The sequence below is a fragment of the Hesperophylax consimilis genome, chromosome 8 (genome assembly GCF_061612785.1).
Source record: "Hesperophylax consimilis isolate HC1 chromosome 8, BYU_Hcon_1.0, whole genome shotgun sequence".
Lineage (NCBI taxonomy): Eukaryota > Metazoa > Arthropoda > Insecta > Trichoptera > Limnephilidae > Hesperophylax > Hesperophylax consimilis.
Genome location: NC_142843.1, coordinates 4,586,178 through 4,599,929, shown reverse-complemented (window position 1 = coordinate 4,599,929; position 13,752 = coordinate 4,586,178). Strand labels below are relative to the sequence as shown.

Genomic DNA, 13,752 nt, shown 5'->3' with positions numbered 1-13,752 from the left:
CGCGGTACACAAAATACTTAGCGAAACCCGGTACATGTGTAAATTCTATGATGTACCTTTACATGAAGGGAATTGTTTCCAACGATTTCATACTTTCAAACAATATTAGTGTTTAGTGGTGTGTATTTAAAAAAATATATATACTTTGTTGAATGTGCATAAAATGACTAAATAGACAATACGACAAGAGTGCAATTTTTTCAATTTTTTTAAATTTAAACTTATATATCGTAATTGTTTCTTCAAAAATATAAAAATTTGTGACCAGATCATAATAAAAAAATTCAAATAAGGTAAAATACTGAAAATTTTATTTAAATTTGATCAATAGTTCAGAAGTTATAGCTATTTTACATGAAACGGAATTTTGCGCGCGAACATGATAAAAATTGCCCGCTTTACGGCGTAGATTGATTAAAAAACCCCCCGCAAACATTGTGTTAAGTAATATTTAAATACAAATATAACAACTCTATCCTCAGGATACTCTAAATTAATAATATACATTTGTAAATAACGTGAAATTTCATTGTAGGAGACAATCTCAAAAGGGAATTTCGTAATTTAGATGAAAATTACCGCAATATATCTTATAATAGGCCCTGAACAAAATTATTTTCCTGAAGGCCTACTGTGTGGAGCTCATGTAAAAGCGTTATTTTTAGCATTAGCAAGATTTGGGTAGAAAGATATATGTATCTTGAATTATCTCCCTTTACTGAAACATGATATCACAAATTTCTTTCTAACTCCCTTTTCACATACCTGCATTCCTCTTATAGAAAGTAACTCCGATATTCCCCTTTAATTAAGATTAAAAAAAATTGCATTCGATCTGTATACTTTTGACACCTTTTTGAGCGAAAATTCGAGATACACCCTTTTACCCGAGAGCTATGGAAATAAACTAATATAATGCTTACTGATTGAATTTTGTAAAAAGTTTTTTTTCATTTGCAGTTAGACATCTCATCACAGAATGCTGAATCCTTTAGAAATTCATTCAACTCATCGGGCTCACCTCGTGATAACTCCAATCGACCAGCAAGAAGAAATGTTGCAAAATATAACATTGCGATGTCTCCTCAAGAAGTAAGTCGAGCTTTTTTTAAATGTAAATACCGCACATAAGTTCCAACTGCTCCCGATTGCCCGGAGCCAATGGAACTACGGCACCCGCATTTGGGGTATGTTGCTGATGGGAAAGAGATTTTTTTTTTTTTAATATATAAACTCCACACAGGAGGCCCTGAAGAAAATAATTTCCCTCAGGGCCTATGTCATCTTTGGGGATGCTGTGTGGAGGGTCTTTTTGTGGAGAGGAAGGAGTGAACATGGGTCTTGAAGAGTCCCATGTTGTAGGAGGGAGGAAACACAGAGGCCGGCAGTTCGTTCCACAGCCGAGCTGTTGAACTTAAGAACGAATCGTAGAAGCAACCCGTTCTCATGTGACAAATGTCAACCGTTTACAAATGTTGGGCGCGCGTTTGGCGTGTATCCCGACTACGCACCGGTGCCGAAGGGATCAATGACGCTAGTTCCTCAGAGCATCTTCCATTGTAATACCGATAGAACAAGGACAGCATACCTACCTGACGCCTGTGCTCTAAAGATTGCAGTACGTTTGTTAAGATTGAGGAATCTATCAAACGGACCGCCCGTTTTGGCACAGAGTCAAGGGTTTTTTCAGGTATTTAGGGGCTCCGGACCAGAGATGGCTGCCAAATTCGACAGTAGGGCGCACTTGCGATTTGTACAGGGTGAGCAGTTGTGTACTATTAAAGTATCTGCGGGCCCTGTACAGTACGCCCAGCTTCTGAGAGGCGAACTTCTGAGGAGATGGTGATAAAGAAGGTTAGAAAGTACACTTCAAGCTACTTATATATGAAAAAAAATTATAATAATTGTCGTTATTCTTAGCTGATTATTAACAAACTTCCTATGGGAAGGGTAGTTCGACATTTTATGCTGGTCCTACTTGATTGACTGGAAAGGCATTGCTGTCCGATAATTTTATATCAATCTCTTTGTAAGGGTTCCAACCTTGTACATACATGTATTTAAAACATTTCCCCATCTTCAACTTGTTGTGTTTTGTGTGGAAGAATATTTCACTAAAAGGGAACTATTTTAAACCCGTAGATCGGGTAATACACCCTTACACTTATCACACCGGAAATGTATAAGTTTTTGGTTTATTTGTAAAGATTTGTGCGAAAATGTAATTTTTTACTAATTTCATATTACAAATGTAGGCTTGTAAGTATCTCAACGCCATCTAGTAGGAGATTTAGCATTATCAAAGCCTTTCCTACAAAAATAAAGTTGGTTGTTTTCTAATGAAAAAATCTAATAAGCAATAATTGTTGAATGAAAAATACTAGTACTTATTGAATAATTTGGCGGGTTTTGAATAAGCCGACGTAGCGCAATTGTTAGAGCACCTGACTGGCAATCTGAAGGCTGCGTGTTCAATTCCCCCCAGCGGCATGTATATTTTTTCTCAAAAGTTTTTTTAAATTCATATAGGTGTCAGGCTGATAATTATTGCTTAATAATATTATGTTATCCTTTGTGTTATGCATAAAAACCTTGTCTCGTTAACATTAGTTTATCGTTAAGAAAATAATAATTTTATTGTTGGGATGCTGTGATGTATGTAAACTATGTAAAAAATTTCATTAAAATATATTGTTTTCAAAGATGTAGCTGTTTAAAATAAAATTCCGCCCGCCTGAAGTGTGTTAAGATAAAAACTGTATCTATTTTCTGTAATATGTACTAATTATTTGCTTACACGTTGTGTTACAGGCCAAGGATCGAGCAAGGAATCTGAAATATATGGGAAATCCAGACATTCAACCTGTCAAGTCTTACGAATTTGGATTTATAGTGCACATGTTGAATCAGATAACCTCAAGACTAAATGAAACGGTAATAATTATTATACATACTACTGTGGGACTACTTTATTCCCTCCCACATGTGGCAACACTAACTTGAATTAATCCGCCGCTAGACGCAAGCGAGCACGAGAACAGAAATCTTCATTCCGGTTTCAACTTTCGATTCTACCGCCACTATCTCTACTTTGTCTGCCACCGTCTCCGCGTTCTGTAAAATTGTAAATTCATCCTCACGAATAAATTTAATTAATATTGCAGACACTCATTTTTAATCTCCCATCTCCTGAACACAATTTACGGTTCGGGCAGCCACCGTAAATTACAAATACACACACACACACATTGCTGCCACACTACCATGGATAATAGGAACAAGGGAGATGGGCCATGAACCATTCATTAACAGTATGAAAAAGTGTCGCCGACATCGTTCACCCATACTACATCTTCGCATCTACCTACAGCGACGCAACGCCTTTGCTTCTTTCTACCTGCGTACCTAATGCATAACTTTTATTGGCCCCGCCACTTTAATGTTTGTGCAATAAGGAATTTGAATCGTTTCTTTTTTTTAATATTATCAATGTTCACTTTCAAACTTAAATATGTACCAGTATTTTTTTTTTAATTTGTTTACTTGGAGCTCCAGCCCAGAGGTGGCTCGCAAATTTAATTGCTCTGTGTCTTTTAACAATAGATTGTCAGATGGACCTCAAGCCCAGAGGTGGCTCCCGAATTGTTAGACGTACTTGTAATTTTTACAGCTGGTCACTATTGAAGAATCCGCTAGCCCTATATACACGGTGTCCGGAAACTCGTAGTACAAGCGGGAAACTGGAGAATCTACACCACATGGGGAACCCAAATAAACATAAAGTTTTTTAAATATTGAAGACAATATTAGTGATTTCTAAACGAAAATCTGAAACAGAAGAATTTGAGGTTTTACTCAATAGAGTTATTCCGAAAAATAAAAAAAATATTTTTCGGCTATTTTAGGGTTAAAGTTTTTTCTGGTGTTTAGGGTTGAGAAACAGATGTTTTAACCCTGCAGAGCAGAAATATTTTATGATTTCACCGGATTAAATGAAGGGTGATTTCAAAATAATGCTTCAAATCCGAGTTTCTTCATTTGTTTTGCTTTCAAATAGTTTTCATTAGTTGGGTACTTTGATCTTCAGTAATAATTTATAAGAATTTGATTAAAAAAAAAAAAAAAAAAAAATCAACTTCTAACTCGATTTACTCGATAACGAAAGCTCAAATCAAAAAAAATATACTACAAAATCGACTCCAAATGTGATGTAGATTCACCAGTTTCCCGCTTGTACTACGAGTTTCCGGACACCCTGTATAAGACACCTAGTTTCTTGGAAGCCTGATTTACTAGGACTTCTTTATCCCCTGTTACTAATATCAATCTGTGCTACCACCGCCATCTTTTTTAACGCAAAGGGAGTTATTTTCGGACTTCTGGCGCTGGGTTTAGTAACTAAACCCAGTGCCAGAAGAAAACTCCGGACTTTTTGACTCAGTTCTAAGGTCAGAACATTTTCTACAACACGGCCTGTATATAAAGATAATGGTTGTGCTACTTATCGTCAAACCATCTTATTTTTAGTTCCATGGCAACTCAGAACAGTGGCAATTCAACACCCAAAGCCATTAAAAAAAAAACTATTGTATAAACCTAACATAACATTTTTTTTTCATGACTTTATATCACTTAAGAGTGTGTTGAATTGCCACTGTCCTGAGTGGCCTGGTTACCCTCATTTTTACTCTGTCTAAATTGGTATGTAATTGTTTATTTTGCAGTATTGTGAAGAAATGAAAGCTCTCTGGGCGAGAAAAGACTACGTGGGCATTCTCAGCAAGGAGATCTTGGAAGAGCCCTGTCAGATGCGCACCTTCTCCAAGAGTGGGCCTAACTACGGAGCCCTGATCACGCAGACCCTCCCGCCCCGCATGTGCCTTCGCCCCCTCGCCTCCCAAGCCTACATTTTCTGGTTCTCGGCATTCCTCTCCGTCTGTTACCTGATTGGTTATAGCATTCCTTTCTGCGTTTCCATTTGCATCACTCTCTGGATTATCAGGGTCATATTTAAAGGAACCATTCACTTCCTGGCTGGATCCAGGAATACAGTTCCAACTAGAGATGCTGCTTTGGATGACGTTCAACCTTTTGATAATACGGATGATGATAGTTTTAGGTTTATGAATAGCGAGCATGCTGGTTAAGTATATTATTAAATTGTAATTATTGGTTTTGTTAAATAATCTATATTTTGAATATGTACATATTTTTGACATGTTAAAGATAATTTATATAATCTAATATGTAATATTTTTGTACAACCTTCTTTTTTTCCCTAGTTTATGTACCCATTAATAAAACATTTTTTGCAATAAATTCTTTCTCTTCTAGGTAAAATACCACACCATTTATCCCCTTCAGTAATCATAAAAAATTTAAAAAAAAAAAAACACATGAATGAATTTTATTTACTGAACATTTCGTCGCTGTAGATGTCAAGGGAACCAAATCACAAATTTGGCGAAAATGAGTTAATGAGTTAAAATTGATTTAAAAAGTTACTTAACCTTCCAGCGGGCGCGTTGAGAAATTTCCCTTGAGCGGGCGCTTGTCGTAAATTTTACGTCATCAAGTTTTCTCCATGTAAGTGGTGTTTTCTTTTAACGTTAGGGAATTTCTTTAAGGATATGAAAAATCATAATAGGCAGTACTTTAAAAAAATATATTTGACTTTCTTAAAAAATACGAAGCAACACTTAGGCCAGTGCGATTAGCGATTCGCGATCGAAGTAATTCCGGTAGTCCCAATTTTTTTATATGTTATATAAACTGATCTCCTGATGTAAAATCTGAGTTTCCGACCTTGACGCACCTGTGCTCGCGCCGCCATTTTGAAAAAACTGGCCGAAATCGGGCCAAAATCTAGTTTTTCCCAAATATCTCATTTCCAATGCAAATTTCGGCTAAAGTATTTTAACAAGTATAATAGAACATAAAATAACCTACAACTTTTGTAAGATCAAATTTCTTCTATCTCTAATAGGTACCGAGGTAGAAAGTCGTAAAGGTGCGTATATTTTTGAAAAAACAAGTTTTTTGCGCGACTAGGTTTGGTTTTTTATAAATACTTCGTTTCCAGTACAATTTTGTGAAAAATTTATTGATAATAATTTTGTAGAAAATAAAATTTCGTTAAAGAAATAGGTATATAATTTATATTTTTTATCTCTATTAGGCTGCCTTTACACTTGGAAGTTTTTTCCTGTAAGTTGCTCACGTAAGCGACTTACGACAAATTTACCAATGTAAACGACACCATAAGTCACTTACCGTAATTTTTACCAAGTTACGGAAGTTTTTTTTACGTAAGTTTTTGACAGGTCTAATCGCTCACGCGGGAATTTACGGCTCTCTCACAGCTTATCAAAACAGATTGATAAGTTGAGACGCTTACAGTAAGTTTTGACGTCACTGTCTGGATGGTAAAACAGAAATCTGCAACACTGACAGGTCTTTCTGCCGTTGTTCCTCGGGACTTGTTTATTTGTCGCCATGAACAGCTTTATGAAATAATACACTGCAATAATCTATGGAGACTAACATAACATTATTTATCATTAACACAATGTCATGTTTAAAAAATGCCTGTGTAAATGTGTGATAATGATTCTAGTATTCGACTTCACGAACTGATGGATCAGCTATCAAACTTCACAACAAATTAATATCTCGAATGAATGCATACAAAAATGCAATACAAGAATACGTAGAAAACATTACGTGACGCCAAAAATCGAAGAGTCACCATTAATTTTTCTAACTAACTAACTAACCATCACGCCGTTTCCCCGCAGGGGTAGGCTGAGAGGACGGACAGCCAAACAACTCGGTCTTGGCACACACTTATTGCCTCATTCACATTCATACATCGTCTAATACATACTCTTCTATTATTATGACTGTTGACATGGCCCGATTCAAGTATCTGATTCACTTGGTCGTGCCTTGTCTTCCTCGGGCGTCCCCGACTTCTGCTACCATTCACATTTGCATCGTATATTCTCCTTACACTCCTTTCTTTGCTCATTCGCTCTACATGCCCAAACCATCTAAGCGTCCCTTTCTTGATCTTACTCATTACGCTTACATCAGCCTTGTACTCTTTGCGGATCTCCGCATTTCTCACACGATCGTACATGGTGTTACACACATACGCCTCAGGAATCTCATTAATTTTTCAGCTGGTGAAATAGCATTCCGAAAACGAGTATCATTCTTTTTAATTAGCGGTCTAACCATTTACATATATTATGTATTGGAAGTCAGTTGCTCTAATTTGGATAAAATTAAGTAATTTTCATTGATCCTCAATTCTTAATTCTGCCGTTAAACGAACGAAATCCCCATCAGTACTTTTTGTTTGAAGCCAACTCCTAATCCAACACACTCTGCGGGCCCTTACGTTTTTGTTTGACAAAATTGTGCATATTATCGCAGCGGCAATCCGTTGTGTGCGGAAATGGGTACTTGTGGGTACTATATGGGGATCCATGATCTAACCGTAAATAAACAAATCCCTTATCAGATATTACTAACTGACAGCTGTCAAAGTCGGCGGCAACGCGTTGTTGTCAGGAAGCCATCTTACCTAAAATAGAATTATTGGTGTAGCGGTCTCTGTGAGAAGTTCGTAAGTTAAACTTCCAAACAACTTCCGTGAGCATTATTTACGATAAGTTGGATGCATATGTAATCGCTCCTGTGAGTAACTTATCAAAAATTTATGAAAGTCGTAAATTTTACTTACAAGTGTAAACCCAGCCTTAAGTATCCAAACTCTAATCCACCAAAACCAGGCCAAAAATTGAAACAGAGGTTTGGTGTTTTAAACTTGGCATTCCTTGATTTTATTTTTCTTTAACAATTATTGTTCTAAGAACATATACGTTGACAACAATCGTCATGGCTGTGTCAGACCTAGCAATAAATATAGTAGATAGACTATTTCAGCATATCGGTCGCCATACATTCCCAATGGGAAGACCACTAAAATTGGCCAAGCCACTACATTTGTGGTCGCAGCTTGGTCTGACATGCCTATCAACGTAATCACAACATACATTTAAGATTATTAATACAATTAAGATGATAAGGTACATAAAAAAGATAAAAATTGGTATTTTCGTAAAATTAACATTTATTGACATTCTTTTCTTTATTAGTTAAGTTGTCAGCATAACAAAAAATAAAATTAATGGTAGATCAGTTTAGACAGAAGTACGAGCCCTTGACTATAGTTTCTTACTTCTGGCCCTGAATAGCTTCTTCATCTGTCTCATCACCCAAATTTGTGGCGACTGGGTCATCATATTCCTCGTGATCGTCATCAACAAGGGCTTCTACAGCATTCTCGCAGGAGTTGCCATTGCAATGAATGCAGAGTAGGGAACATTTCAAACCCGACTTTCTGCAGGTGCACTTTCCAGCGCAACCTTTTTTGCATTGACATGATATGAAGTTCAGTAAGGCCTGAGGTGCAGCTTCCTTCAACATTGTTACTGGAGTAAGTAACCCAACAGCATCCTTTTTCCACCCCCATTCAGTCGGATCTTTATCGTGACCAAGCCAAGTCTGCACTTGCAAGTATGTTCTTGAAGCGTCTTGCTGGACTGCATCTTTGGTGGGTGGTAGCCTGGATAAATTGAATTTGTTCTTATTTACTCCTTTGACAAAAATGCTGTACCTTAAATTTTCCAAATTTGATTTCTCGTTGCCGCCATACAAAAGTGCAAATAGTTGTTCGGCAGCCAAAGTGATTGTTTCTGTCTTTGCTTTTGGGTCTTGAAATACACGAACAAGTTCATTCACTGAGTGGTTCTTGAGAAGAATATTACAAAATTTTATCGTAAAAAAGTTGTATCGCAACCACTTATGGCATGAAGGAATAAAATGTTTTCAACTATTTCAATGTGTTTAAAACATTTGTTCGAGTACAACGCGTTAGGTGATTTACCTTTTCCAACTTTTTGGTAATATACGTTGGGAGGTGAGAGAGCTGTGAGGAGTACCAGCAGATCAATATCCTGACCAACGATTATGACTACATCATGTTGAGATGACAATGAATTTGCTGTGTTCACTATGAGAACGTCAGTATCCTCTTCAGCTTGTACTGTCGTTATGTGGGATCGTGTAAATGAGGTTCTGAGTAAGGAAATAAAACGAGACTTGTTCTTCTCATTTCCCAGAAACTTTTTCTGTGGCACTTGTGGGTGCATGCTTTCAAAAAACAAAAACTTCAGCAGAAGTTGTAACTCTGGCACGCCGTGCTCTTTCCACCCCTTTAGTGCTTTTCTTTTCCATAGAATCTGGGTATCCATCGAATACCACTACTGCATTGGATCCATAATGATTTTGTACATACCTGACATATTGCTGGAAAATTACTGAAAAAGGTTGAGCACGACCCCATACCACTTTGTGCAGTAGATATCCTCCATCAATTACCTGTATTTTACTGCTTCCCAGTTTTGTATTATTTGGTAGAGGGTTGAATGATGAATAAAATATAGACTTCGTTCCTTTGCGCATGCCTTCCTCTGAGAAAAGAGACAATGGTACAGGAGAGAGTTCATATTGAATAGCATTAATGGATCTATTGCCATAGTCACACCCTGATTTTTGACACTGCTGGTCACCGCCGCAAGAGAAACTATCGCATCATTACGTTTTAAGTGTAGGTTTCCAAAGTTCTGGTTGATAACTTTAGACATAGCTAATTTCCCCATCTTTTCAGCCACGTGACAAGAAAATGGTTCATGGCAAGCAAACCAATCAATGAGAGTTTGAACGTCTCGATCATCCCTTTTAACCCATTGGCCTCCGAATTGTTTGGCTAAAAAATGGTCCTTCACATCCGAATTAATTTTGTACCAAAAGTTAAAAGTGCAGTGGTGTACTAAATCTTGCATAACTTTTAAACTAAACATGCGAACGAAACAATCTTTTTAAATTTACTTGTGCATTGAATCAAGGTATGTAAAAAATATATGCATTGTTTAAAAAAAATAATAATAATATGATTAAACGAGGATAAGAAATTTTTTTTTTTCAAAAACCATTTTTTTTCTTCATTTTTTTATAATTGGATTAAGAAAAGTTGTACATTAATCATACCTATTACCATAATATATATTTTTTGCTATTTGGGCTCTTGTTAGTAGCCCACCATGCGTTTTACGAACAAGCTTGTCAATTCCCGAACTACACGCCATTTTGAAATAATTCAATGAAGCTGAAATATAACAAAATTTCAATCGTAAATATCGGGAAAAAATTGTACCAACAGAGTCCTGCCAATTACTATGAAATAAATGCTTAATTATCTACAGAGCGATTGGCATTCAAAATTTTAAACACATATGTCAATAATGTATCCCTTTTTCGTTTTTAATCCGACAGACATCAGACCCGCCAGGACGGCGTCGTTTGATTTTAAGACACATCGCCGTACACACGCCAGGACGGCGTCGTTTGAGGCCAATGGGTTAATTCTTGTAGGCCTCATCTCTACATGTTGCTCTGACGTTTCTGATTCAATCCCACAGAATGACTCGATACCCTCACAAATGTTATGCAGATAAACGAATCTAGCAGTCCAACGAAGGATGGAACTGTCTGTGAAGGGAACCGGAAGGGAGGAGTAGAAGGGTGGGGGGGGGTGGTAGCCTCCCCCATACCGAAGTGCCCTCTAATAAATTTATAGATGTATGTATTTAAAAATGCAAACGAAAATCTAATAACGTGATAATAAATCGTGATAGATTTTCTGTGCGTACCTACCTAAATTTGTTTATTCTTTATATCGGTAAAAAAAACTATATAAACATAAAAATTGCACAGCTTTTTTTGAAATTTTATGTTCTACAAAATTGGTATCAATAAAATTTTCATGAAATTCCACTGGAAACGAGGTATTTATAAAAAACCAAACCTAGTCGCACAAAAAACTTGTTTTTTCAAAAATATACGCACCTTTACGACTTTCTACCTAGGTACCTATTAGAGATAGAAGAAATTTGTTTTGACAAAAGTTGTAGGTTATTTTATGTTCTATTATACTTGTTAAAATACTTTAACCGAAATTTGCATTGGATATGAGATATTTGGGAAAAACTAGATTTTGGCCCGATTTCGGCCAGTTTTTTCAAAATGGCGGCGCGAGCACAGGTGCGCCAAGGTCGGAAACTCAGATTTTACATCAGGAGATCAGTTTATATAATATATAAAAAAATTGGGACTACCGGAATTACTTCGATCGCGACCCCCTTTTTGGCGCTAATTGCACTGGCCTAACTCTAAACATGTTAATATTTCAAAACAAAATATTTTATCGACCTATTTAGTCAGAATCAATATTCTCATCCTTACAATTGTTACAAACCACCTCAACTGAAGAATGGTTCTTGCATGTAAAGGACTGGCAACGGCAACACTTCATTGATGCTGAGGATCTTTTCTTATCCAGTGCACATAACCGACAAACACCGCATTTTGGAAAGCTTCTGTTTTATTCTTCTGCTATCGGTTCAACTGCCCTACCGTAATTCACTTTGAGAAAAGCATTTATATCATGCGGTAAATGATTGACATTTGATTTGACTCTAGCATAGCTCGAAGCTCGATGCTTACAACTAAGTCGCAAGAGTGGGGGAAGCGATAAGGCGCGTTTGTCGTAAATGGAATTTAAACTGGAAGGTTAAAATGAGTTACAAAACATTTTAAAACCATCAAAGATACAGGTTTAAGAGACCTAACTCTTTGACTATCACGCTTCCAGTATGCTATCCTTGCCATCTGTTCATTTCAGTATTCAGTGGTCAAGGGTTAACACACATAACTTCTAAAATACTATTTTTATAGTTATTCAACCAAAATAATAAACTGATATCACTACAAAGTATCTATGTTCAAAGTTTCACTGTTCTGTCTTTAAAAACAAAATAAACTAATACATTTTTGTCACCAAAAAATCTTCGTTGGCTGTTTTCTTAGCTTTACGATCTTGTGGCTTGACTCCCTTGACTATCCTATAGATATATCCTTCATAAAAGCCATTACAGGAACAAAAAGGGTCTGAAAGTTGATATTATAATGCATAGTGTGGGCCAAGAAATATAATAAATCACATCAAAAAAAATTATTTTCATGCATTGTAATTAATTAATATTGCCTTATAAATGCAAAGAAATAAACTTATTTATTAGACTTAAAAACTAGTATATTCGTGAGTGATCTTTTCTGCAAGTAAGATGTGGGACTTTCCGCACATAATAGACGCCTGAAGTCCAAATTTTAGTAGTAAATAATATTATGTATAGTAGTCCTAGAAAATAATATATTAGGTATAAGATGTAAAATTTTATAACTAAATAAAATATACATAAAAAAATTTTTAAAAAAAGAATATACTCTGGCGGGGTCCTAAAAAAATTCATAAAAGGCTCTAATTGAATAATTTCACTTAAATATACGTTTTGCAAGTTTTGCTAAAATATTAAGTTGAATTATTTGTTTGCCCCGTACATACCCAATATGAATATGAATAAATAGTTTTGTCCATATAAAAACTCTGTTCTTTCAAGAAAGGCATACAAATAAAATATTGTATCGGTGATTCAATACAAAATTGTATTATTGAAAGAATTGAGTTTTTATACGGACAAAACTACTTATTCATACTGCGTGTGTACGGGCGCAAACAAATTATTCTTCTAATAATTTTAAAGCATAACTTGGAAAAAGTATAATTTAATAAAATCATTAAATTAACACATCCTGCGAACACGTAGATTATAACGTACGTCGCGTTTAACCAATACCTCCTAGATCACCAGTAGTGTCTCGGGAGTGCCGGTTTAATCTTAAGAGGTTTAGTGAGATGTAATTTTTTTTTATGCATACAATAACTACAGAGATAGACTGAGTAACTGAAACAGCAGTGACAACCCATTTCAGGTATCAACCATCTCTAGTTGAAAGTCATGAAATAAAAATACAAAAACATATTAGGTAAGTACTAAAGTTCTTCAAATATCTGTGTTTTTGCATTTCTAAGGATTTTTTGACGCCGTGGCTAGGGACTGTTTATTTAACTGTCGCTTGGAGAAATCCCGAATGCAGAAATGTATATAGTTCTTTGTCAATAAATATGAATTGAAAATTAATATAATGTGATATAATCATGTAACTTTAATAAGTTACCTACACTAACTACTGTAAAATCTACAAAAAATAAATTATTATGATTATGGGACAATTTTTCTTTCTTGTGGGACTGAAAATAATTTTTGATTTTTTAAAAGTTTTTTTATTCCAGGATTATAAATTGATTGTTTTTGATAAAGCATTATAGTTAATAAACTCAAGTTCCATTATTTCCTTAACTTCTCGAGTGCCGACACATCCTAGGATATTTTCAAAAAAAACTTTCTGAATATAACTGCTATTCTGGGCAAACTATTTATGGTAGATTAAATATAATTGTTATCAATTGAGTGGTTTATTTATGTTAAAAAATATATAAACACATTATCTGGTATGACGGTACTTTGGTTGTTTGGTTCCTATCCCATAATTCGCAACTCGTCCTGCAGAAATTTTATGATGTTTATAAGCACTCAGCTAATTTTTAGCTCTTTTTCATTTAGCTTTAATTTGAAAATCGAGCTGGCAACACTGCTCTTTATTTCACTTCCATCGTTCCCGTGCCACATCCATAGATAAAGCCCACATGTGAACCATATATGT

General features: G+C 35.6%; 1 protein-coding gene across 1 annotated transcript in view; it reads left to right on the top strand.

The window, feature by feature from the left end:
* LOC149421452 (sphingomyelin phosphodiesterase 4) overlaps nucleotides 1–5,288 on the top strand; it is a 35,685-nt gene extending 30,397 nt beyond the window's left edge. Inside the window, exons 11-13 of the mRNA XM_089634400.1 lie at nucleotides 961–1,092; nucleotides 2,812–2,934; nucleotides 4,725–5,288. Of these exons, the coding sequence (XP_089490526.1) occupies nucleotides 961–1,092; nucleotides 2,812–2,934; nucleotides 4,725–5,147 (678 nt within the window). The 3' untranslated portion in view covers nucleotides 5,148–5,288. The remainder of the gene's footprint in view (nucleotides 1–960; nucleotides 1,093–2,811; nucleotides 2,935–4,724) is intronic.
* The last annotated feature ends 8,464 nt before the right edge of the window (nucleotides 5,289–13,752 follow it).